This window comes from Hylobates moloch, unplaced genomic scaffold, assembly GCF_009828535.3.
Source record: "Hylobates moloch isolate HMO894 unplaced genomic scaffold, HMol_V3 SCAFFOLD_20, whole genome shotgun sequence".
Taxonomy (NCBI): Eukaryota; Metazoa; Chordata; class Mammalia; order Primates; family Hylobatidae; genus Hylobates; species Hylobates moloch.
In genome coordinates this window covers 37394592-37420336 of record NW_026652295.1, presented here as the reverse complement: position 1 = coordinate 37420336, position 25745 = coordinate 37394592, and the positions used below count along the sequence as shown (strand labels likewise).

General features: G+C 38.2%; 1 protein-coding gene across 11 annotated transcripts in view; it reads right to left on the bottom strand.

Moving 5' to 3' along the window:
- DNAH8 (dynein axonemal heavy chain 8) overlaps positions 1-25745 on the bottom strand; it is a 309672-nt gene that overhangs the window by 179430 nt on the left and 104497 nt on the right. For 10 of the 11 annotated variants that reach the window (XR_009211262.1, XM_058432164.1, XM_058432166.1 and 7 more), the window contains 9 exons: positions 23979-24214; positions 22106-22210; positions 17993-18106; positions 15488-15550; positions 12104-12204; positions 7487-7624; positions 7089-7329; positions 4224-4423; positions 1098-1251 (listed from right to left, as the gene is read on the bottom strand). Coding sequence is in view for 10 of the 11 variants with exons in the window: in XM_058432164.1 (XP_058288147.1) it covers positions 1098-1251; positions 4224-4423; positions 7089-7329; positions 7487-7624; positions 12104-12204; positions 15488-15550; positions 17993-18106; positions 22106-22210; positions 23979-24214 (1352 nt within the window). In the remaining variant the exon portion in view is untranslated. The remainder of the gene's footprint in view (positions 1-1097; positions 1252-4223; positions 4424-7088; positions 7330-7486; positions 7625-12103; positions 12205-15487; positions 15551-17992; positions 18107-22105; positions 22211-23978; positions 24215-25745) is intronic. The other variant, XM_058432165.1, reaches the window with a different exon arrangement.

Here is a 25745-nt window from a genome sequence, read left to right as displayed (position 1 = left end):
GTGTTTTGGTTTGAGGAGCAAACTGAAGAAGCATGAAAATAACTTGATCTCAGGATCTTTGGAATAATTACAGCTCAATAGTACCCCAGGGCGGGGGGAAAAAAAGAAAAAAGACAGTAAAGCCACAAAGCAAAGTTTCATTTACATTTTCGCAAGTGAAAATTTTCTATTTACTATGAATGATATTAAGCTTTGCACTCAATTGCAAAAATGCCTCTAGCAATTGGCATAATCTTTCCTCTTTTAAAAATACAGACTTCTGATTAAAAAACAAAAATGATATATTTCAGTTTAATGTTTTAAAAATGTGCTATTAGTACAAAGGAAATCAGCCATTTTCCAAAAAAAAAAAACCCTCTTTTATCCTTGATTTTTAACCTATATAGATCCTGTTTGTAAATACAGAAGTTTAGGAAGAGCAGGCTTAATTTTCTAATAGGAAAGTTACCTTCATCGACTAAACCTATCAGTTATTATAGTTACTGGCATTTATTTAAAAGGCCCCAATAGAGCTGTTTTAAAGGTTTTGTTACAGCCTCCCAAGGCTGTTTTCTTGCTCCACAGTATGTTTCTGAACTGCTAGTAATAGACTTACTAATAATTAACTAAAGTTGATCTGTGCTTACAGAATATGGATTAATTTTAATACTATTCTCAGAGGAATATTATGAGGTTAACTCTTAGAAGAGATGAACTACTATAATAGTACTGCATTTGAATGTACCTCATATCCTCAAACAACCTCGAGATTATTCACTGTTTAAAACTATGTGAGTTTCTTTTTTCTGCTAATCAGAGGTCAGCACTTTCTAAAACACTTTTTCTGTAAAGGGCCAGATAGTAAAGATGTTAGACTTTTTGGGTCATATAATGTCAGTTATAACTACTCAACTCTGCTGTTGAGTACAATACATAAAAGAATGGATGTGGTTGTGTTCCAATAAAACTTTATTTACAAAAACAAGTAAGTGGGCCATAGTTTGCCAAGCCCTGGCATAGTCCAGCCTTGACCATATGTCTTTGTGAAGACTTTTACAGAGACATATAGACAACATACACCAAATTATTTTATCAGTAATTGCAAAAGCCGTATTTACCTGAGGCAGCTGTTTGGCAATATCTCCACCTACAAAGACGGCTTCAAGATAAACCCAAAGGTTCTGTACTACAAGCCACTCTTCGATTATATCTGAGGAAGTGGACAATTTATACACCCAATTCTGGATATTTTTTTTAAATGGAGCATTGTATCTAAAACGTAAGAACAGAAAAGATCACATTTCAAAGAAGATTCAGAAAATCGTATGGCCTTACCAAAGTAAATTCCAGAAGAAATATTACCTTGGGAATGAATGTTTTGTCCTTAAAGGGCAGTTCCTAATAGATATCACACAGCTAATAAAAATTGTTGCTTTTTGTGAATAAAACTCACATAACTATAGTGATTTTACTTATTGTTCCCATGTGTCAGTCATAGAATAGGAGAATGGGCCTAGTTTTATGGTGCATAGGTCCAGTAAAGGAACTACGCTGGTTGCTTCTGGGAGTAAATGCCAAGCAAGGAATAAGATGGTTTTCCAAAACGTCTGTAAACCAAATCCAAGTGGGGTCTGCTTGTGAGAGTAACACGTTAAGACACCGTTACTGGTCCATGGAACTATTGAATCTAGGGAAAGAGAACACTATCCAGGGATTTTCCTTTTATGAATGGTCTTGAAGGTTTCATCCAGCAAGAGACAGACTATTTTCACCCAGCAAGAGACAGACTATTTTCACCCAGCAAGAGACAGACTATTTTCATCCAGCAAGAGACAGACTATCTCTAAAGGGACAGGACAAATCAGATCCCTAAAGATCAGGAGAGAATTAGGTATCACCAGGTTCACCTGGAGAAGATGACCACAAAGCCAGGGTCAAGCTTGAGGTCTGATGTTCACTTACAGGTGTGCTCTTCCCACCCACAGACGGAGAATTACACCAGGTACTGCAACTAGATTCTGCAGAGCTAGAGACCCAGGGTTGCTACCCCCATATAGCATGGCTCCTGTTTTCTGATCATCAGGGCTTGCTGAAGTGTTTATGAGAATACAAGGGGTCCAGACAGCTGAGCACAACAAAGGAAGACAAGAAATAGAATGGATGCCATGGAGGAAGCAATGGGAGGCTACTGGGTAAAAACCCCAACTACCTACAGTTAGAACAAGAAGCCGACTGCAGTGTGTAGCAAGGGCAAGCAGTTTCAATGTGGTGCAGTGACATTTGCTGGTGCGTGGCATTTGTTGACTAGGATCTTCAAACTTTTCTTGATCTCGGACAGAGTGATTCAAATGTAGAATGCGGTTTTTTCTGGGTACGGTCTGATGCCTGAATACAACTCATAACTTCCCTGAAAGCCTATGTTATACATGAAGTTATAAATGGAGTTGTATATAAATTGCTCTAAGGAGGTAGGTAATCCAGTTGTTCAGGCAGTAAGAGGCATTTTTCCCAATACTCAGTTTATACTGTTTCCATGGCCACTGGTCGAGAGCTGAAAGGCAGTCAATATGCCAAAAACATCTTCCAAATAAAGACATGTAAACCAACATGGCATGGGCAGGCATTTAGGGAGATGAAGCAACTAGATAGGCCAAAAATGGTTCTGCACAGAAAACAAAGAGTCATCCTTGATGGTGTATAACTTCTAGAGATGGAAAAGGGAGATCTGAAATAAAATCGAGCATAGCTAGTTTCTGTCCTTTGGCCAGATACCTGCATTGTACAACTTTGTGTGGTCAAACCCACCATGGCCCATGAAGTCCCATGGAATCAGGGATCCACCAGGGAAGTGTCACAATCCACGCAATACCTACAGCCAAGTCTCACCCAAGGAGACATACAGCTTCCTTCTGAAGTCACATCAAAGTAGTCCTAGAGATCCAGCAGGTATGACTCATTACTAGGTCAGTCTGTGGTTAGTTCTGGAACAGGCTTTCCAGAGCTACTTGGCACTGCAAATTTCTCTAAGAGGAGAATCTCCCAGAATGTGATGACTTCTTAGCTATCCTTATACTCTTTCTGGCAGGGCCTAGAAGTTTGTAAACATTGAGTTTACTAATACACAAATAGGTATTTTACTAATCAGGTTATGTCTAAGTAAGTATGAATTGAAGAAAGCCTTCAAATCCAGAATTTCTTGGCTGCAGACACTGCCCAAGTGAATCTACAGCCCTTCATCAACAGGTCATCATCCAGGAAGTCAGATGGCAAAATTTGCAATGAACCATAGGGCAGCAGTAGCCCATGAAGTCTAGGAAGTACTGAATATCCTGTGGTCATCTTTGCCAGGATTCCCTGAACACAGAGGATGCATCCGAGGACCTTGACCTTTATAAATCCAACCCAGAACTCCCTGGACTGGCAGCTTTGTCATTATGCAAATATAAGACTGCCCCTGGAGCCAGAGGTCATGCAGGATGCCACTCACTAACCAGTGATCACAACCTGGAAAAGGGATATTAGCTATTTCTTAGGTGTGTTCAGGTGAAGAATAGTTGAGGACTACTGTACAGTCAGCTAAAGGAATAGAGGTTGCCAGTGCCAAAGACCTGACAGAATATTTAATCTGACTGAGTCCTACAGGAATTTCCTAAAGCTGCACTCAAGATCATAGGCACCTCCAAGCTGGTCTGTAGTTCAATGATGAACAGGTGACCTCACTCAGGCCATAATAGTCTCAGGCTCTTTTCACCATAAAAAATGAGTCTCTAAGTAAGTGCCAAGCCCCTAATGGGTAGATTGCTCTAGTGGTAGATTGCTGTAGTGGTAGATTGCTCTCACGGGTGGCCAGCAGGCTTTTCCCGGGCCACTGGGTGAATGTTTGAACAAGATTAGCCAAGAGGTCAATGATGTCAAATCAGAGGAACAAAGGAGAGAAAAGATGAAATGAAGAGGTCATCTCAGTGGGCAGCCAAGACCTTCAGAGGACAAGCTGCCAGTCTGGGGAGGAATAATTAGGATGGGGCCCACTAGGAAAAATAGGGAAGGGGAGATGAGTACCATTAAAGAAGAGATGGAGGCCATGATTATTAGGGAAAATGGGCAGTTTGTATAGGAACAGACAAGATAACAGCAATTTAGTGCAGAATCCTATCCAATGCAAGAGCTTTAAAACTGAGCTTTTACTTAGAATTTTATAACCCTAAATATCCCATTTAAACCTCTCCCTCAAATTATAAAATTACCTGTTGCTGAGTAAAGACCCTAAGACCATTAAACTATCCTCCATCAAAGTGATAATTTCTCCCGATTCGGTTCCTTTGAGCAGGAGCTCTCCTTTTCCTTTAAATGCTGCAAAACTCAGATTTTGGTTGGTCCAATTGTCAATCACCTGAGTCATCTTGGCTTCGATGTCCTTCTCCTTAATGGCAGATATGCAAATATCCTTTGAAGGAAAAGCAAAGAATATGTCATGATGTTTTCAACTACAAATTAAGTGCATCATCAAATCATAGAATTTTTTTTTAGCTTGAAAGGGACCTGTAAGTCACCCAGTTCATTTAGTCATTTTAGAGCCAAGAAAAGGCTTCGCATCACTGTGTTGCAACTTGACACTAGAGCCTTACTAATTATTTACTAATCCCCGACTACTAATTATTTTTCTGTACCATGTACATGAAACAATGGAACTTAAATCATCATTTTTCGGATTATGTTTTCAATTGGAGCTTTTGGCTAAAATGGGGATAATCACAGCTGCCCTGTTTATCCCAGAGGTTAGCTATGAGAATCAAATGAGAATATACATGAGAGTCTTTTGAACTCTTTCAAGTAACATATAGATATTACTATGTTCCTGCCTGTTCTGGTCCTAATATGAATATCTCATTTGCTTAAGCATCAATTGTTTTTTTTCTTATGGGTTTTTCTATGTTTTTTTTGAGAATACTTAATAAGAAAGACTCACGAAAGAAAATAAAAGTAACATATTTTCCCCACAATGCCTCAATGTGTGTTCATAGTTAGAATCACAGAGATAAAAAAGAATTTAAAGGTGTGAGATGCTTCCACAAATGATCTTAACACAAATTAGTGTGTAATAAATGTCCTAAGAATGATGTGAACCATGGTGATTTCTGAGGAGGAAGGCCTGTGCTGAGGAACAGCTTCGTAGAGGAGGAGGTGAGATTCCAGCAGAGGCTCTCTGGGAGGAAGCGGAAACTCTATACTGAAGGGAAGGCTTCCTTTAGAGGCAGTGAGTCCAGTAACAGCAGGAATCTAATTTGGCTAATGGTAAAGCATGTGTGGCTGAGCAACTAGACGTATCTGGGGTAGACAGTACTAAGACTCTGTTTTGTGTACCAAGAGTCATTAACAGAATCCTGGAATTACTTGAAATTGTATAATAAAGCACAGCCTACGAATGGCTATAATATTAAGTATAAAAACCTACTTATAAGAAGGAGATGATCACCAAAGTGTTTCTAACTTTTTGTTTCTTGGTGATATTTACAAATAGGACAAAAATGCTTTGAAAGAAAAGCTTTTTGTGTACACGTCGTTAAAAAGAGGTAGGGGAAGGCAGAAAACCCAAACCATGTATTTGGGAGATTTCTGGTCACATGGTGCATTTTCTCAACTCCAAAAACATAGAATAATAGATAAAACAATTTTTTAAAAGTAAGTAAAAAAGCAAACAGAGCCAGGCTTTAAAAAAAGATAAACATATCCATGAACCAAAAGTGGAAAAGCTATGCAAACCAGTTGGTGGAGCTGAAACACAGGCCTGAGGCCTGGTCACTGGGGCCAGGCCTTTGGTTCCCATGGGGTGAAGAAGACTAAAAATGATCTATAGGAAAAGGAGTACCTGGGCTGGAGTCTAAAGCCCTCCATTCATGGAAGGAGGCTGAAAACACTGCCTCCAGCTGCCAACTAGGCAACTAGATTTAATGGAACTGTGGACCTGGGGGATGGGGTGACACAAAACCAGCCCCACAACCACAACCTGAAATAGGTCGGCACATTCCTGGATCATCACACCACAGCACAGCAGGGGATGGAGACCGCTATTACAACACCTGGCTCTCAACTTGGGGCTGAGGGGACATGGGCAGTGGAGGAGGCAACCGCAAGGCCACTAGACAAGGAAAACTAAGACACGAACGGACAGAGACAATTTTAACACATTATACAAGCCAAAATTTTTGAAATCCTGCCCATTCGAAATGAGTCCTCCCAGCCACCCCAATAAAAATTACAAAACCCATGAAAAAATCTAAGGCTCAGATGATAGCCAACATAAAAAACGATCATGGCAAAAATTCAGTCCAGGTGAAATTAATCTTAAAGAAGAATCTGAAAACATCTTTATGTTTAATTTGGAGTTGTTGAAGTATAGATAAAGATAGTATAGATAAAATAATATTGGCCATGAGTTGATAAATGTTAGAGCAAGGAGATCTTTACTTTTGTATGTGTTTAAAATTTTCCCTGATGAAAAATGTTTAAATAATTATGTTTAAAATGCTCAAAGACATAAGCGAAGACATCTATAAATCTATAGATTTGAAACCTACAGATGTGGGAATAGATATAGATTTAAGACTGTAGATTTAAGAATCTACAAAAAGGACAGAAAATTTTTAATGCAAAAATGAAAAAAAAAAAACGTTGGCCACAAAAAAGAACCAATTAAAAATCTTGGAAAGGAAGAATGTAATAATAGAAAATTCTAAAAACTTTTAGACTGAACAGGAAAAAGCACAAAATTAGAAATTTGGAAAACAGTTCGGAGGGATTCGCCAAGAACACAATACATAAATAAACAAATTTTTTTTAAGTGGAAGTGCATTCTGGGGACAAGGAAGATGTATTGATGGGCTTCAGAACAAATGTATTTCAAATAGTGTATTTCAAATAATCATATAATCTCATTGAGTTACAAGATTATTTCATAAAAGTCAAGAATATTCAGGATCATTCCAAATTTTGAGGGTGCATTATAGAGGGCAATTAGTCCAACCTCTCATAAAATATCTGTACAACTCTCAGAAAAGGAAAAGCAGACATTCTTTAATGGATCATTGATAAGAACGTATACACTTATGTACCTCAATATCATCCTTATTTTTAAGGAGTGGTGCTTCCATGATATTTCTAAGGCAAAAAGAATCAGATTCCACATCAAATGGGGTTCCAGTTAACTCGGAGATTCTATCCCAGTGTCTCTGTTTCATGGCCTTATTGGTCATCATTTCCAGTAGAGGACATGACTCACTGAAATCATCAATTCTCTTTTTGAGAGCCAAAAAAGCTTGCCAATCTTTAAGTCCTTTTGGAAGTTTACGACATCTTTCAGAAAGAAAGAGAAAAAAAATATGCCACCTTCACATTTCTTTGAGGAAGGTTTTATGTATATACAGTAGCATATTAGGGAATAAATTAGCTTCTGAAATACCTATAGGATCCTAAGAAGATAGGCATTATTAAAAATTCCATTGAAACTCACCTGTTTTGAAATTCCAGCAGTTCTGCATTAATTTTTTCAATATCTACATCTCCCCAAAGTATTTCGTAATAACCACTAATACTGCCCATTACGGTGTCATACAATCCATACAGCTTCTGCAGCAAGTTGAGTTCTTTTCTGGGAAACAAAGTAACTAAGTTATCACATCATGTATAATATTTAATAAATTCCATTATTGGAAAGGCAGAGTTCATCCAATCAAATATTTCATACATTGCGTGTACAATGTCTTATGGATACCAAATGCATAAAACTATGTCCGTTTTCAATACAAAGACTTTGTTAAAGATCTGTCATTAAGGCCAAGTTTACTGCTCCCAAATATTCCAAATCAGAATATAACTTGGCATCAGCAAATGGTTTGATTATTTTGTAAAGAAAAAATCTTGCTATTTTTTAATGAGAAACTGACTATACCAATCATTGCAAACAATGTGACCAAAACTTAATAATAAGGTCATAGCTGCGGCTAAGATTTCATTTGCCTTTTTTTTCTTTCAAATACAAGCTGGATTTTATGAGAACATTTCCCTTGACTAAGCCCTGATCTGCCTTTAAGACTGAGCTTAAACATCCTATTCCTACCAGAAGTTTTCCCTCATGTGGCCAGGTGTGGTGGCATGTGACTGTAGTCCCAGCTACTTGGGAGGCTGATGTGAAAGGACTGCTTGAGCCCAGGAGTTCAAGGCTGCAGTGAGCTATGATTGCACCACTGCACTCCAGCCTGGGCAACAGAACAAGATCCTATCCAAAAAAAATATCCCACATGTGCCCAGATGAAGTTAACTGTGTTTAAAACAAGAATAAAAGGTCCAAGTAAAGGAAAATTCTTAAATGTGTAAAACACCAAATTGACCACTCAACAGAATTTGTGGATTCTCCCAGAAATTCCTCAGTCCCTTAGTATACCCTAAGGTTCTACTGGATTCAATTTTAGTTTTCAAGTTTATTCAAAAGGATTGACACTTACAACTTTTATTCTTCATTAGAGATACTTCAAAAACCAAAAATAAATTTTGTAATGAAGTAAAAGTCATTCTATCATTTTATTTTTTATTTTATTTTATTTTATTATTTTATTTTTGAGAGAGAATCTCACTCTGTTACCCAGGCTGCAGTGCGGTGGCATGATCTCGGCTCACCATAACCTCTGCCTCCTGGGTTCAAGCGATTCCCCTGCCTCAGCCTCCCGAGTAGCTGAGATTACAGGCAGGTGACACCACGCCCAGCTAATTTTTGTATTTTTAGTAGAGATGGGGTCTCGTCATGTTGGTTAGGCTGGTCTTGAACGCCTAATCTCAGGTGATCCGCCCGCCTCAGCCTCCCTAAGTGCTGAGATTACAGGCATGAGCCACCGCGCCCAGCCCATTCTATCTTGTAATTACCATGTAGGCGTAGTAGATTTTACAAATCTAGGACACACTCTGCAATCTTAGTTGTCCTATTTTTCCAATTCTTGATTCATTTTTCATCATTCTTAGAATTATTTCATTACTACTTATTATTATTCTCAACTATGCTAAAAATGACTAAAAAAAATAAGAAAAGAGAATGATGACATTGCCTAAAGGGTAATGCAATAGTGAAAAAAAATGACTATTGCATCATCCTCCAAGCTTCTTATTGTATAACATAAAGTATTGCAAAATCTTTCAAAAAATATATAAAAAGAATGCCAGAGACACCATTTTTGTAGTCTTTCAATTTTTGCTTGTTTAATACAGTTTAATATAGTTGCTTTCATTTAATACAGTTAAGAATTCAGAATTTTTATTTTCTACCTAAAAGGGTAAAGAGGAGAAAATTGACAAAGATATGTGTTTCCCAAGTATTAAACAGGAAAGAGAAAGCAGCATTCCCTTTTGATGGTGAAATTGATTAATATGTGAAATCTCATACTATGTCTTCAGATGATGATAACCTAGATGAATTTTATAAAATCCAGTAATTTATAAGTAAACAATATATTTCCGTAGACTTCAATAGAAGTAAGGGCCTTAACATGCAATATTTTGCAACAAGAACCTAGACTATTCCATTTTGTGAAAAAGATAAGTGACAGTGTTCCTTCATTATTTATATTTACATAAGTTGTATTTGATTCATAAGTGGACAAATGTTGAAGTCAGATGTGTATTCAAGGAAATAGATGATTTAGAAATTTAAAATTTCTTGGAATTGATCATTCAAATCTAAAAGTAAAGTCTTCTATATTTATGGAGCAAAACAGATGACAGTCTTCTCTTTAAAAAATGATGACTGTCTTTGAGTTTTCAACAGTTTTGAGTCTTCACAATGGAAGTGCAAGAAAAATCAGAAGTAATGATAAGCCAGAGATCCATTGGAGATGATTTAAAATATGAAATCCATATTTACAACATGGATATGCTCCAGGTTCACACATGACAGCCGATGAGGAGTTAGTCTCATTCAATGCTGGTCCCCATTTTGTATATATACAACTTCAAACTAGGATATTACAGAATAAAAGTTTGAGTTTACTCTGCTTACATTCTTATTAAATCTTCTAATAAAAGTGCTTCTCCACCGGACATGGTGGCTCATGCCTGTAATCCCAGCACTTGGGGAGGCCAAAGCAGGCAGATCACCTGAGGTGAGGAGTTTGAGACCAGCCTGACCAACATGATGAAACCCCATCTCTACTAAAAATATATAATTAGCCGGGCATGGTGGCTCATGCCTGTAATCCCAGCACTTTGGGAGGCCAAGGCAGGCAGATCACCTGAGGTAAGGAGTTTGAGACCAGCCTGACCAACATGATGAAACCCCGTCTCTACTAAAAATATATAATTAGCCGGCCATGGTGGCACATGCCTGTAATCCCAGCTACTTGGGAGGCCGAGGCAGGCGAATCGCTTGAACCCAGGAGGTGGAGGTTGCAGTGAGCCGAGATCACGCCATCGCACTCCAGCCTGGGCAACAAGAGCGAAACTCCGTCTCAAAAAAAAAAAAAAAAAGTGCTTCTCGGTTGGGTGCGGGTGCTCACACCTGAAATCCCAACACATTGGGAGGCCGAGGTGGGAGGATCACTTGAGCCTCAAAGTTCAAGACCAGCCTGAGCAACATAAGGAGACTCCTGTATGTATAAAAATTTTTTTTTTAAATTACCTGGGCCCAGTGGCGTGAGCCTATAATCCCCGCTACCTGGGAGGCTGAGGCAGAAGGATCACTTGAACTACGGAAGTCGAGTGATTCCACCACTACACTCCAGTACTAGCAACAGAGTGAGATCCTGTCTCAAAAAAAAAAAAACCTTCAAAGCTTGTCACCATTCTCACCATTCTGTAAAATTATTCATAAAATTTAAAATATCAAAATGAAAATGGTCTGTTGGTCCAGATGGTAAATGGTGATGATGATTTCTCCTGCTAGCCTGAGGGTGAATGCATTGGCTCTCAGGCTAAGTGCGCATCACAATCACCCAGAGAGTATATAAAATGCAGATTTCCTAGGACCCAATCCCAGAGGTTCTGATTCAGTAAATCAGAAACGAGGGCCAGACATCTGCAATTCTAACACAATTGGCTAATGGATTACATTTGGAGAATGACTGTTTTAGAAAGAGAATACAAACCACCTACCCTAAATGGCCGAAGCATTCATTTCTCTTCAGAAAATTTCATGTCTATTTTCATGAAATTTTTATGCTGCGGCTTTGAAGGAACTCAACATAAAGTTATTTTCTAAAGCCAAGACTCTAATGAGCTAATACTATCACTGTATTAATGTTGCTTTTAAGGAAAGTTATATTTCAAATTCTTTAAGAATATTCTAAAATTCGATTGAAATACACTTGTTTATATGTGTGGTTTATAATCAATTAGCTTATTTGGCCTTCAATCTCAATAAATTCTATGTCTACCCAATGGGGAAGGGCATCTTACCACAAATGGAGTAAGAAGGCAAGGGGAGCCGGGCGTGGTGGCTCACGCCTGTAATCCCAGCACTTTGGGAGTCCGAGGCGGGTGGATCACGAGGTCAGGAGATCGAGACCATCCTGGCTAACATGGTGAAACCCCATCTCTACTAAAAATACAAAAAAATTAGCCGGCCGTGGTGGCGGGAGCCTGTAGTCCCAGCTACTCGGAAGGCTGAGGCAGGAGAATAGCATGAACCCGGGAGGCGGAGCTTGCAGTGAGCTGAGATCACATCACTGCACTCCAGCCTGGGCAACAGAGTGAGACTGTCTCAAAAAAAAAAAAAAAAAAAAAAAGGCAAGGGGAGCCAGGAGGGGTTATTCCTCTAAATAAACAAAAGTTACTCAAAATTGCTGTGCTTCTGCATACTCATTGACACTATGCAAAAACAGTCAAAAGAAAAAGTAAAGCATAGGCTAAATATAGACCATGCATGCTCAAAATTTTAGCAACATATTTTCTACTCCCCCAGAACATTTCTTTTGTATAGGAGACTGTGTGTCCAATTTGTCAGGAATAGCTGGAATAAGGAGAATATTCAGTTGTGCTCCAAGCTGCGGTGTCCTCTGCATGATAAAGGATTTAATGGTGACATGATTCTTCTAATAGATAGTATTTAATTATTTGCATGTAATACTTGCTTATTTTCTAAACTTACCTGGTTTTGTGTAAAACCTCATAGTCAGTCACAGGCAATCCAAAAAGTTGTTCACCAGATGAATATGTAACAAATTTCCTCCACAGATCATCGAAACTGGCCTGTAACAAAGGTTTTTAAATTGTACTAAAAAATAATTAATTCAGTAGAATTAAAGTAGAATTTATTTTCATTGGGATAAAAGCTAGGTTGCGGTTTATTAAGTAACATCTATAAAATAAGGATTTGTGAAGCAAATTTATACTGATACTAAGCTATCAGAGGAAAAGTTAAACACTTAGGAAAGTTCGCTTTCAAGCATTCTAAAAGCATTCATTTTATATAAAATTATTTCTTCTTCTTCTCCAAAAGGCCTATATTTCGAGTTCCCATAAGTACATCTAAAAGTAATAAAGCTGCATTTTTAAAACGCTACAATTCAGGATTTTTCAGTAATTTAGACTGGCCATCTCTATCCTACAGGGTTCAAATGAGCAAAGTGTTACTCTAATCCATTCAGTCCTGTTTTCTCTACATGCAATGAAGAGTCTATAAAAAAGAAGATCCAATTTTAACACCATTTGAAATAATTCTAACAAATCAGCAAAGTTAATGCACATGTCTTTTAATTTTTCCTTTTGAATTGGAATTTGAATATCCTATATTTGGGATGCTAAATATTAGCAATGTTCAAAGCACAAATGCCAACAGAAGTAACCCATCTGTGAGGACATATGAGCACTCTGTGTAAGTGGTACAGCATATTCCCGAGAACCCTAAATTCCCAGGCCTGGAGAATATCCAGCATCAGACCTCACAAGGCTTAGACAAAAATACAGATCTGACAGATACGTTAGTATATTTTACAGGACCCAGATCAGGAAGGCACGAAGATACCAGGTGAATTCGAATGAACTCTTAGTTTCTAGAGGGCAAGTGCCATATTTTGTACTTTGTGTATTCCTTGGTGGTTAGCATGGTGGTTATTTGATAAATGTACTGAATGAAGAGTCCGTGGGACTATGTGAACACTAAGGAAGGATAAACAATAACACCAAAGTTAGAATACATTAAAATAATGGTGTTTAAAAACTTATCAATGTGTAAAGACTATTGATGGATGCCAGTCACTCACCTTTTTTTTTTTCCTTCAGGCTACAAGTAACATAAAAAGACCCACAGCATCAGCTGAACAGGAATAAAGTTAGCAGCTTTGTCAACAGGCCAGCAGGGTGCCCAAGAACTCCCCAAAACACATATGAATTTGCATGAGAGAGCACCATCAGGACCCAAGGCCCAATATAAGGCACCTCTACCTTCGCACATCCAGCCTTTGGCACCTGTTTTTTTTAAGGGGGTTGGAGTACACCTCATTTTGAAAAGGGTTGTGTCTACAAATCTGACCTCAAGTCACATATCCCAGCAAAGTGCATGGCAAACAGCCTGTTTGGCTCACACCCCAAGGCACAGGCAGAACGGAAGGTACAGAAAGGCAAAAGATGTGCCCTACATTGTCTTTTTTTTTTTTTTTTTGAGATGGTTTTGTTGTTGTTGTTTTGTTTTGTTGGGTTTTTTTGTTTTGTTTTGTTTGAGATGGAGTCTTGTTCTGTTGCCCAGACTGGAGTGCAGTGGTGCGATCTCGGCTCACTGCAACCTACGTCTCCCAGGTTCAAGCAATTCTCCTGCCTCAGCCTCCTGAGTAGCTGGGATTACAGGCACATGCCACAATACCCAGCTACATTAGCAACCACACCTCTGGCTAAAATCTTGGCACATAATGTCCCAGTTGCTGACTAATCAGTTGGTTTATATCACACGCCCTAAATTTTCTCTGCAAACTTGAAAACAAGGTCATCTGCTCAAACAAGCCCCAAAGCTACTCCTCCTACCACAAGCCCTCCTTCGATAAATAGTTCTACCTTCATCAATATGCCCAAGTTGGAAACCTTTAACTTTTTCCCTCAAACCAGGTTTCAGGCCTGTCAATTCTGCTTCGTTAAGAAACTCATGATCCATCCAATTTTCTTCATTATACAGGTGTCACTTGCTTGGTCTCAATCTTTACAATTTCTTGCTTTTACTACCAAAACTGCCCTCAGTTTGATCTTCCTCTCTCCAAACCAGTCTCCACATTAGTACCACTAAAAATCTTTTAAAAACACAACTATTTTAAAAATTCAAGTATGATCATATCACTTCCTGCTTAGAACCCTCAAACCCTCAAGATAGAATTCAGACTCCTTATTATTGCCTACCGGGCCCTCCACTAGTGCTCGCTGCGCACTCTGTCACCTCGTTCCTCATCACTATCCTCTTTAGTACTGCATCCCAAAGATACACTACCCTACCCTACACTCCTTACATCTCCCCATATTGCCCTACTAGTTTCCTCTCTGCCGGCCTTCGTATGAGCTGCAAATTCTGCCTAACTTCCTTTTTCCCCTCCTTCTTCCCCTGGCTAACTCAAATTAGTCCTTCAAGATGCAGCTTAGATTCTTCCTCTTTCAGGAAGCCTTCTCCATCTGCTCCAACAGCCCATCTGTTTCCATTACACCAGTTTCCATTACACAATTTCACATACCTAGGTCACAGCTCTCATTGCACTTGCAATTTTCTCTCTAGCTTGCTATCTCTCTATCAGATTTTAGCAGCTTAGAGGTAAGAACCACTTCTTAATCAAATTTCTCCTGAGCAAGCCACACAGTAGGCATCTGATCTTTTTTTTTTTTTTTGATTACTAAGAATGCAGGTGGGAAAGGAGACATGAAAAGAACATAACCACACTATTCAGCCACTGTGGGAAACAGGAAAAAGAGCAGGAACAGAGAATTGCTTGATGCTCCTGAGGAGGAAGTTCACATAGGAATCCATGAATTTGCAAAGTATTAATCCATGTGGATGTGTGAACTTTCTCTAGATGCGCTCAGCAATCTGAGTGCAGAAAAAGATGGTGAAAGGTTGGCCTGATCCAATGAGTATTGTACAGGCAGAGGAGAGAGGACAAAGAAGTGGGAAACTTAAAGAGATGGATGCAAAAGGAAGACAAAATAATGAATACAGAGGAAAAACATTTGCCAATATTTAAAACATTATTTTGATAAATTTTACTATACTATGATTTCTTATTACTTTCCATATCAAATGAAATGCTTAGAACTAAAATAAGTTATATACTTAAGTCGAAAATCAGTCTTATTCTCTAAAAATACAGAGAGCTATTCTGTGGAGAGGAGCATGGAGGGAGACAGAGGAGTCAATTGCATCATTTAGCAGATTAGAATACAATTAAGGTCTGATGTATTTGAAACACAAACTTTTCTATTATAAAGTAAAACCTCCATCTTTCCCTAAAATCATTTTTTAAAATTACACACTGTCAATGTAACAAAAAAAATGTGGTTTCACCTGAAATATCTGTAGCCTGTTGCTAGCTTCTTGGGGTGGTATATTTGGAACCATGGGTCCTTCCTGTAAGGAAGAATATAATCTCCATTTTCATTCTTAATCATATGTATTTGTCAGTTTATTGGGTTTATCTATTATTTCCATTTAAATAAACAAGCATTATTTTTAATTTAAGTGATTTAATTGTGTCCTGTACTTGAAGCTTTTATTTCTAACAGTTTTATTGAGATGGAATTCACATTCTATACAATTCATTCATTTAAAGCGTACAAGTCAATGATTTTTAGTACATTCACAGGGTTGTGCAACCATGACCACAATCATTTAGAACATTTTCATCACTCCATCTTCCATTCATTTTTAAAGGACCTTGACACAGCTAATAAAAAATGTGACAAAATTACATTCTGTATGGAGTGTGTATCCCAAGGGCTCTGCCAAATTTCATTTATGATTACAAATGATGATGCTGTTTGTGCATTAGAATAACTGATACAGAGTTCTGAGAACATCCTCTTTTTACTGATTGTTCAGCCCAATATGGAAATAGGGACACACGTAAGTCGAATATTTGGAAGAAGCAGAAAACAGTGTCTGGTGGCTGTGAACCAGAATACAGTTGCAAAATAATCCTCAAAAACAGTCCCCAAAATAAGTAAAGGAATAGAAGAATTTATAGCAACAAATTAAAATAAAAGGGGCTACTCCCAATGGAAAAATGAAGGCTATTTACATGGTCAATCATGATACGATGGATATACTAAATAATAGACTAGATTCCCAATATAAAAGTGTTTAAAAAGTAAACTGAGGCACAATATTTTTTTTAAGTTTATCTGAGCACACAGCAATTCATAAATTGGGAGCCTCCCAACCAGACTTGGTTCAGGGTCTCCACTGCAGCAGACTTTTACAGAGTGAGCACAGAAGTAATATAAAGAAAACATTTTATTGGTTTCACTTATAAAGTTGTCTTCTTTGGTCTATCCTGCTGGGAAGTCCCCAGTTATATAATTACGGGCTTGTTTGCTGCTTCTGATTAGTTGAGCTGTTTCTAATATAGGCAGTTATAAGAAATAGTGCGTTCGGATTTGCTTATGTCTGCAAATTGTGCAAGGGTAAGGTAACTTAAGATGCCTGACTGGCTGTGTCTGTTCAGGGATTCTTCAGACCTGGTCTCCATTTTAAATTTACTTTAACAATAGAATGAGGGGACAAATCAACAGATATGTTCAGTGCATGTTAAAAAAAAAAAAGCATTATATAAGTGACTGGCTGTGTCTGTTCAGGGATTCTTCAGACCTGGTCTCCATTTTAAATTCACTTTAACAATAGAATGAGGGGGCAAATCAACAGAAATGTTTAGCACATGTTAAAAAAAAAGCATTATATAAGTAGCACCAAGGACTTAAATCATCTTATGAATACAGATCCACTGTGACCACTAAAAGAAAGAATATTTCAGAGGAACATATTCAGTCTTGAGTTTAACTTCAAGGTTAACATTATCAGTCAGAATACCAGTTTGAGTAGCATATGGGACTGACCCAGTATGACATCTATTATTTATTCTCAGGGACCTTTTTGGTTCTCTAAGAGTTAGTGAGAATGCAAAATCAATGGCATAATATCCTGGTATTAGGCGTTTATAGTTTCTCACAGCCTTTCCAACAACTATATTACATTTTCTACCATGAGAATTCAGCCCCCGAGAAAGGACAAAACCAGACCCTTTGTTCCTTCCACAATCTCCAAAGTTGTTGCTCCTTTTAACAGTACAATCTGTTTTCTTTCTCTGTAAAATTTGCTTAAAGCAAGCTTGCCCAACCCACGGCCCACAGGCCACATGAGCCCAGGAAAGCTTTGAATGCAGCCCAACACAAATTCATAAACTTTCTTAAAACAATGTGAGATTTTTTCTGCAATTTTTTTTTTTTTTTTTTTTTGAGTCACAGTCTCACTCTGTCACCCAGGCTGGAGTGCAGTGGTACGATCTCGGCTCACTGCAAGCTCCGCCTCCCAGGTTCACGCCATTCTCCTGCCTCAGCCTCCCGAGTAGCTGGGACTACAGGCGCCCGCCACCATGCCCGGCTAATTTTTTTGTATTTTTAGAAGAGACGGGGTTTCACCGTGTTAGCCAGGATGGTCTCGATCTCCTGACCTCGTGATCTGCCCGTCTCAGCCTCCCAAAGTGCTGGGCTTACAGGCATGAGCCACCACACCCGGCCTTTTCTGCAATTTTTAAAAGCTAATCAGCTATCGTTAGTGTTAGCATATTTTATGTGTGGCCCAGAAAAATTCTTCTTCTTCCAATATGGCCAGGGAAGCCAAAAGATTGGACATCCTTGGTTTAAAGGATTAGCTATCCCCTTTTTCTGATAGGTGCAAATACGCAAATACAGCCACTTACATGCAACATACCTATTCTCCAGGGTTCATCACTTTCATTTCATATAAACATATCACAGAACATTTCAACATACAGCAAGAAAATACTTAAATTACCAACTCATATGCTTCTGCAAAGTTTATCACATTCTCACGAAAAACTTCCACAGACTCAAGCAGATTGCTTTTAAACTTTGGCTGCACTTGAACTAGGTCCTCTTGTACCGAAACCTACAATAAAAAAGAATACTCAACCTGAGAGTGAAAGTAACATATTAAAAACAAAAATTACAATCCTATTCCAACAAGTTTGTTATCTCACAGATATCCTATATGAACGAGAGACTGTTTGCTTGTAATAAGATATATTAACAACCCAAATGTACCTACAGGAGACTCAAATCATTCTAGCCTGTGACTCAAGAGGCAAAGCCAATTTCTCTGTAACTGCTTCTGGTTGATCCAGTTCAGGCCATCGCTGTGACATGGGAGAGAGATACTATTACTGGCATGGTCTGGGTCACATGTTGTCTGTGGGGCCAGGCCAAGACCTGGGATTAGCAATCTCTAATAAGTTCACATGCCTGCAGTGGTTGGAGCAACTTCCTAAAAGAAAGTGGTATTACTCTAGGTATTTAAAAAAACAGCAAATACCCTACACAATGGTCCTGAAATACTCTGCTTAAACCTTCAATAATAATTGCCAGCACTTAAATAATGGCTGCTATCTGCCATGCTCTTTATATATGTTAACTCTTTTAATCTTTGTAACAACCCTATGCAGAAAATTGTACTATGCTAATATGATTACCATTTTACAGGTGAGAAAACTGAGGCACAGAGAGGCTAAGTAACTTCTCCGAAGTCCCAGCACCAGTATCACGCAAAGTCAAGATTCAAAACCTGGCTGTGCAGTTCCAGGGCCCCTGCTCTTAACTGCTCTCAACAATAGCAGCTATCTTTAGATTGGAACATATATTACCTCAAGTTTAATGGTGACTGTAGTATAGAACAATCTATCTCTGCTAAAGGATGGGTTAGTGGGTTTAACACTAACCATTGAAGAGATAGAGGAACAACCTAAGTGAGTCTTTTTTTTTTTTTGAGACGGTGTCTCACTCTGTTGCCAGGCTGGAGACTGGAGTCAGTGGCACAGTCTCAGTTCACTGCAGTCTCAACCTCTGGGGCTCAAGTGATCCTCCCACCTCAGCCTCCCAAATAGCCAGGACTACAGGTGTGTGCTGCCATGTCCAGCTAATTTTTGTATTTTTTGTCGAGACGAGGTTTTGTCATGTTGCCCAGGCTGGTCTGGAACTCCTGGGCTCAAGTGATCCACCCATCTCAGCCTCCCAAAGTGCTGGGATTACAAGGTGTGAACCACCATGCTCGGCCATGAATCTTTTCCATTGAAATAATAGCAGAAAATTGGGTTTCACTAAACCTCAACAGAGATTTCCTATTTCTTTTCTAAGACTCGCTCCTCTGACTAACCAGCAAGAGGAGTAAGCTATTAGTTAATATTGGATATGAATTTAAATAAACATGAGTTTATTTCTTTCAAAAAAGTATTTTATATACATTACCTCAAGTGAGCCTCACAGACACATAAAAAAATTAGCCTTCCTAAATGACCCCAAGAAGAAGTTGAGAAACAAATGTTATTAACTTGCTGACTGGTAGTAGAGCTATAGTCACAAGCCGTGACCTCAACTTCAGTTTTGTGTCTCCTTGCTGTTGTGTCTTGCTTCAGTATAAGTGACAAATATTTCCATAAATAAGAAATGTTAAAGCCAATGTCCAATTTAATTAATATTCAATAAAATTCAGTGTAATTAAAGAATGTAGGTCATCCTTTGGAGTTCTTTTTTTTTTTTTTTTTTTTTTTTTTTTGAGACAGAGTCTCGCTCTGTCACCCAGGCTGGAGTGCAGTGGTGCGATCTCGGCTCACTGCAAGCTCCACCTCCCGGGTTCATGCCATTCTCCTGCCTCAGCCTCCTGAGTAGCTGGGACTACAGGTGCCCGCCACCACGCCTGGCTGATTTTTTTGTATTTTTAGTAGAGACGGGGTTTCACTGTTTTAGTCAGGATGGTCTCAATCTCCTGAACTTGAGATCTGCCCACCTCAGCCTCCCAAAGTGCTGGGATTACGGGCGTGAGCCACCATGCCTGGCCCCTTGGAGTTCATTTTTAATGTCTAATTTTGGTGTATAAATGTTTATCAGCTTCAAAAATGCTTAGAGAAATTTATAGCTGTCAAGCTCTACATTAAAAGAAAAAAAATCTCAAATCAGTAACCTCAACTTTGCAAATTAAACAAAGAACAAATTAAGCCCAGAGCAAGAAGAAGAAAAGAAATGATAAAAACTAGAGCACAAATAAATGATAGAATAGAAAAACAACAGAGAAAATCAACAAACCAAAGTTTTTTATTTGAAAAGACTGACAAAATTGACTACCTTTACTTAGACTAGGTAAGAATAAAGGAGAGAAGATGCAAATTACTAAAATTAGGAATGAAAAAGGGGACATCACTACCAGCCTAACAGAAATAGAAAGAACTATAAAGACACAATCAGCAGAGTGAACAGGCAACCTAGAAATGGGAGGGGAAAATGGAGAGTTGTTGTTTAAATACAGTATCAGTTTTGCAAGATTTTTTGCAAGTTCTGGAGATTGGTTGCACAACAATGTGAATATACTTAACACTACTAAAATGGTTAAGAAGGTAAATTTTACGTTACATGCATTTTGCCACTATTTTCTTTTTAAAGCTTAGCACAAAGCTACTATAATCAAGACAGTGTGGTGCTGGCATAAGGATAGACAACAGATAAAAAGATAGAATTGAGAGTCTGAAATAACCCTTACATCTATGTTCAATTGATTTTCAGCAAGGCTACCAAGACAATTTGTTGGTGAAAGGATAGTTTTTTCAGTAAACAATGTTCAGGCAACTGGATTATCTACATGTTTTTATATGAAGTTGAACCCCTAACTTATACAATATGCACAAATTAACTCAAAACGTATCAGAAATCAAAATTTAAGTGCTAAAGTTATAAAACTCTCATAAGAAAACATGGGAGTAAATCTTCATAACTTTAGATTGGGCAATGGTTTCCCAGATAACATACCAAAAACACCACCACCACCAACAACAAAAAGATGAACTAGACTTCATCAAAGTAAAAAACTTTATGCGTCAACAGACACCAACAATAAAGTGAAAAGATAACCCACAGAAGAAGAGAAAACATTTGCAAATCACATATCTGATAAGAAACTTGTATCCATAATATATAAAGAATTCTTACAACTCAAAAGTAAAAAGACAACAAAATTTTTAAAAATCAAGCAAAGGATTTAAATTCACGTTTCTCCAAATAAGATATACAAATAACCAATAAAATGGCCACATGAAAACGTGCTCTCTCATTTGGCATCAGGAAAATGAAGTTCTCACACATGGAAAATATGGATGAACTTTGAAAAATTATGTTAAGTGAAAGAATCAAGTTACAAAAGACCATATATTATATGATTTAGTCTACATTAAATGTCCAGAAAAGGAAAATCCACAGAAACAGAGAGTAGATTAGTGGTTGCCAGGGCTGGGGCAAGAGAGAGAATCAGGAGTGATTGCAAACAGGCATGGGGTTTCTTTTGGGGGGTGATAATGTTTTAAAATTAGATAATGATGGTGGTTAAGCAACGATGTGAATATACTAAAAAACACTGAATTGTATGCTTTAAAATGGTAAACTTTATGGTATGTGTATTCTATCTCAATAAAGCCATTAAAATAATTTACAGTCTCACATTGCTTGATGATGGTAATAGGCTGAGAAATGCATCATTAGGTGATTTTGTCTTGTGTGAACATCATTGAGTGTACTTACACAAACCTAGACGGATAGCCTACTGCACACCTAGGCTATATGGTATGGCCTATTGCTCCTGGGCTACAAACCTCTACAGCATGTTAATATACTGAATGCTAAAGGCAATTCTAGACAATGGTAAGCATTTGTGTGTCTAAACATAGAAAAGGATCAGTAAAAATACGGTATTATAATCTTATGAGATCACCGTTGTATATGCAGTCTGTTGTTGACTGAAACATTGTTACATGGCACATGACTATATTAAGCTTTAAAAATGTATAAAATACCTTTTTTTTTCTGGAGATAGTGACTTAAGAAAAAGTAATATAGTTAAATTCATACTTACAGCTTTGCTCTGCAATTTATTGAAAGAATATCTTAAGGTATCAACTGCTTCTGATTCTTCTTTGGTTACTTCAACTTCAAATCTGTTTAAAATAGCATAGGCTTCCTGCAGGATGAAGGTGGAGTTTAGAAATATGACAAGGGAAAGCCATTGCCAGATGATTTAGATGCCTTCTAGAAACACATTCCTATGTCTTAGAAGAAGACAGTATGTTCTAGAAAAGTGGTTTCCAAAATTAAAAGTGTATAAAGAGCACCTTTAGATTCTGACTACCAGATACTAACTCTGGATCACAGGCTCTGAAATCTGCATTTAGTAAGCACCTAGGTGATTTTGATGGAGATATGTATGTCTCTCTTTTTCCTCCTTGACCCTGTGTCAACACCACATAAGATAATTTCTCAGACTGTATTAAAACAGGGGTTGACTATACAAGGAATAGAATGAAATGATGTGGGAGATACTCCAAAGAAAAGAAACTTGAATGATCCAAGGGATGACCAGTAACTGTCTTCACCAAAAAAAAAAAAAAAAAAAAGATATGGTAAAGAATTAAGCTTCTGCAGTCAGGGAAAAATTGATATAATAATTTATTATATCTTGAAGTCTGGCTGGTTAGCATCCAAAATCCCCAAATACCAAGATTTTTTTAAAGCAGTAAAAGTATAAAGTTCATTAGCTACCGAAGAGTACAAACTCTCAGTGGGTTCAAGAAAGCATAAAACAATCATAAATATTGGGTACCATAAAGAGGTGGTGTCAATTCCCTAGATATTGCAGGCAATGAGGCAGTGCATTGCTTATAGACAACAAAACAAAAAGAATCAAAAGCCTGATTTTTATCACCATCTATCAGAAATTCTAAATAATATTAGTCCTAAAACATTCTAAATATTAGTAATAGACAAACTCACCAAGGCTATCCAAGTCCTGATCCCCAAAGTCTGTGAACATATTACCTTATATGGTAAAAGGGACTTTGCAGATATGATTATGTTAAGGACCTTGCTATGGGGAGATTACCCTGGATTAACAGGCGGGCCCGATGTAATCACGAAAGTCCACATAAGAGAAAGAGTGTGGCAGGAAAGTAGGTGTGAGAGAAGACACAATGACAGAAATGGGGGTAGAAGTGATGGCACCACTGGAAGGGAACCATGAGCCAAGGCACGTGGGCAGCCCCTAGAAGCTGGAAAAAGGAGGGAAAAAGGAGGGAATGGATTCCTACAGCCTCCAGGAGCAACATGGCCCTGCTGACATCTTGATGTTAGCCCCATTAGACCCATTTTTGGACTTCTGATGTCTAGAACTGTAAAATATACAATCTGTGTTGTTTTAAGCCATTAAGTTGGTGGTGATTTGTTATAGCAGCAATAGGAAACTCATATTGTTTCCTAAAAACATCTTCCATTGATCTAAGTTCCAGCAGTTTACTATGGAGCCTGAGGGAACTGTTTCTGCCATACTGCCTGTGGTACACCACCGGTCATGAATGAGACCTATAATTGGTTTCTAAGGCAAGCCAAAGATATTGGGAGAACTTGCCTAACATGTTGGGATTGACATGACAAGGGACAATTATTTCTTTCCACAAAATATTGGTGCCAGTATCAAAAATTAAACACTACCTACCGAAATATAGCATTATTAATATGTTAATATTCCTTCGTATTACAACAGTGTCTTTTGTATACTGTTCACTGTTGATAATTGCCAAAATTCTCCCAAAGACATCAACATCAGAGACGAGAAATAGGCAGACTGTGCTACATAATAGATGAATACGTTAAAGAATCACTTTCTTAGTGTGTCTCTATTTCTTTAAAAAAAAAAAAAAGCATTCCAAGAAAAAAAAAATGCAATCATTTCTTACTTCAATTGGTCCCAAAGTCATGTCCATTTGAATTTCATTATCACGTATGCAAGATAAGGCTTCCATTGCAAATCTGACATCATCTAAGTCACGAATAGGTCTAGATAACCTTTTCAAGTATTCATTAATAAATGCTATCATGTCTGACATTTTCTTTTTGTATTCTTCATTCAGATATCGACAGAGTAACATCTTCCATGCCTTGGCCTCGATGGATAAGGCCAATTTCATTGGCTCTGATGAAGACAAGATGAGATTAAATTAGAATATAACTGGCATTCTGAAACTATAAGGGCATCTATAATTGCTCTGTCCAATTCAGTAGTCACTAACCACATGTGGGTTTTGAACACTTGAAATGTGCTTAGCATGAATTACATGTGCTATAAGGTTACTAGATTTTGAAGACTTAATTCCTGTCCCCACAGAGCATGTATCCCTGTGGAGATGTGCATGAGTTTGACACCACAGCCCATGGGGGAGCATTTTTGAAATTAGTTCTGTTCTGTGTGACCCTTGCACTTCTTCTGACCATCCCATTAGCAGCCCTCATTCATTCCCGCATTTTTCTCGAGGGATCCCATGAGGTGGAGTGAAACCTATTGTTTTGTCTGTCAAGCCGTGACTTCACAGGTTTCTTGCTTTTCTAATCCCCACATCATCCACATGGTCAGAGTATCCGTCTACCCTGACCCTGGACCCTGGACCTAGCCAGTTGTCCCAGGTCAACATGACCTATATTATGGACCAATCAGAGTCCTTTTTTGAGAGTTTGAAATGAGGCTTGAGGAGGAGCCACGTAGTCTGGGAAGCAGAAAAACTCATGCACAGAAGGAAGAAGAAACGAGAGGCAGAGAGAAAGAACTTCCTCAGCTTCCTATACTGTCCCTGCTTCTGGTCCATTCTGAAGGCTCAGCTGCACCCTGGATTCTGGGATAAACCTTTTCTCCCTTAACATAGCTCAAATGTGTTTCTGTTTCTTGAAAACAAAACAGCTCTAACTAGTCAACTCTGCCTCATCGATCCTTCCCCTTTTACCTCTCAGTACCCCTACACTCCCCAATTCTGCCAAGCTTGAAACATGGCTGCTCTGCTCTTACCTTCCAACCATTAAACTTAGAGTCCTGTGGAGCTGAGGAGAAAGCGTGGCCTGAGAACAACCATGCAGCCAGTCTGGTGATTGAGGCTGTGAGATCATATATCATGAGATCCCCTGGGGGACCCTTTTCCCTCAGGCCTTGGGGATTCAGCCCACCCTCCCCTTTCTTTATAACTACCATCACCTCTTCCATTTTTAGATTCCACTCTCCAAAAACAAGCTCCCCAGCCCACTCTATCAGTATACTACAGTTGCTTTTGTATTGTGGATCATAGTGCTAACCATTATGAGGAGACAAATGTGAACTTTTAAAAAATAATAGAGTACAGTTTCCAAAATGCTACAGAAGTTCTTGTAATTATTGCCACTGATGCATAGTTTCTGATTTCCAGGTAGATAGTCCCCCTTAAGTACTTGTAATTCTTTGGTACTTGTGATTCTTCCTCAGAGAATCACAAGTACTTCCTTGGTAGATATAATAATAATATTTAATATTTATTCAACATCAATCATACGCCAGGTACTATGCTAAGCGTCTCATATAAAGCATTTCGTGAGGTGGATACTGTCATTTTCATCAGCAGAGGAAATGGAGATTAAAGAGGTCAAGTAACCCAAGTGGTCAAATTCAAGAGCCACAGTTACATTAACTTCTTGATAACAGACCT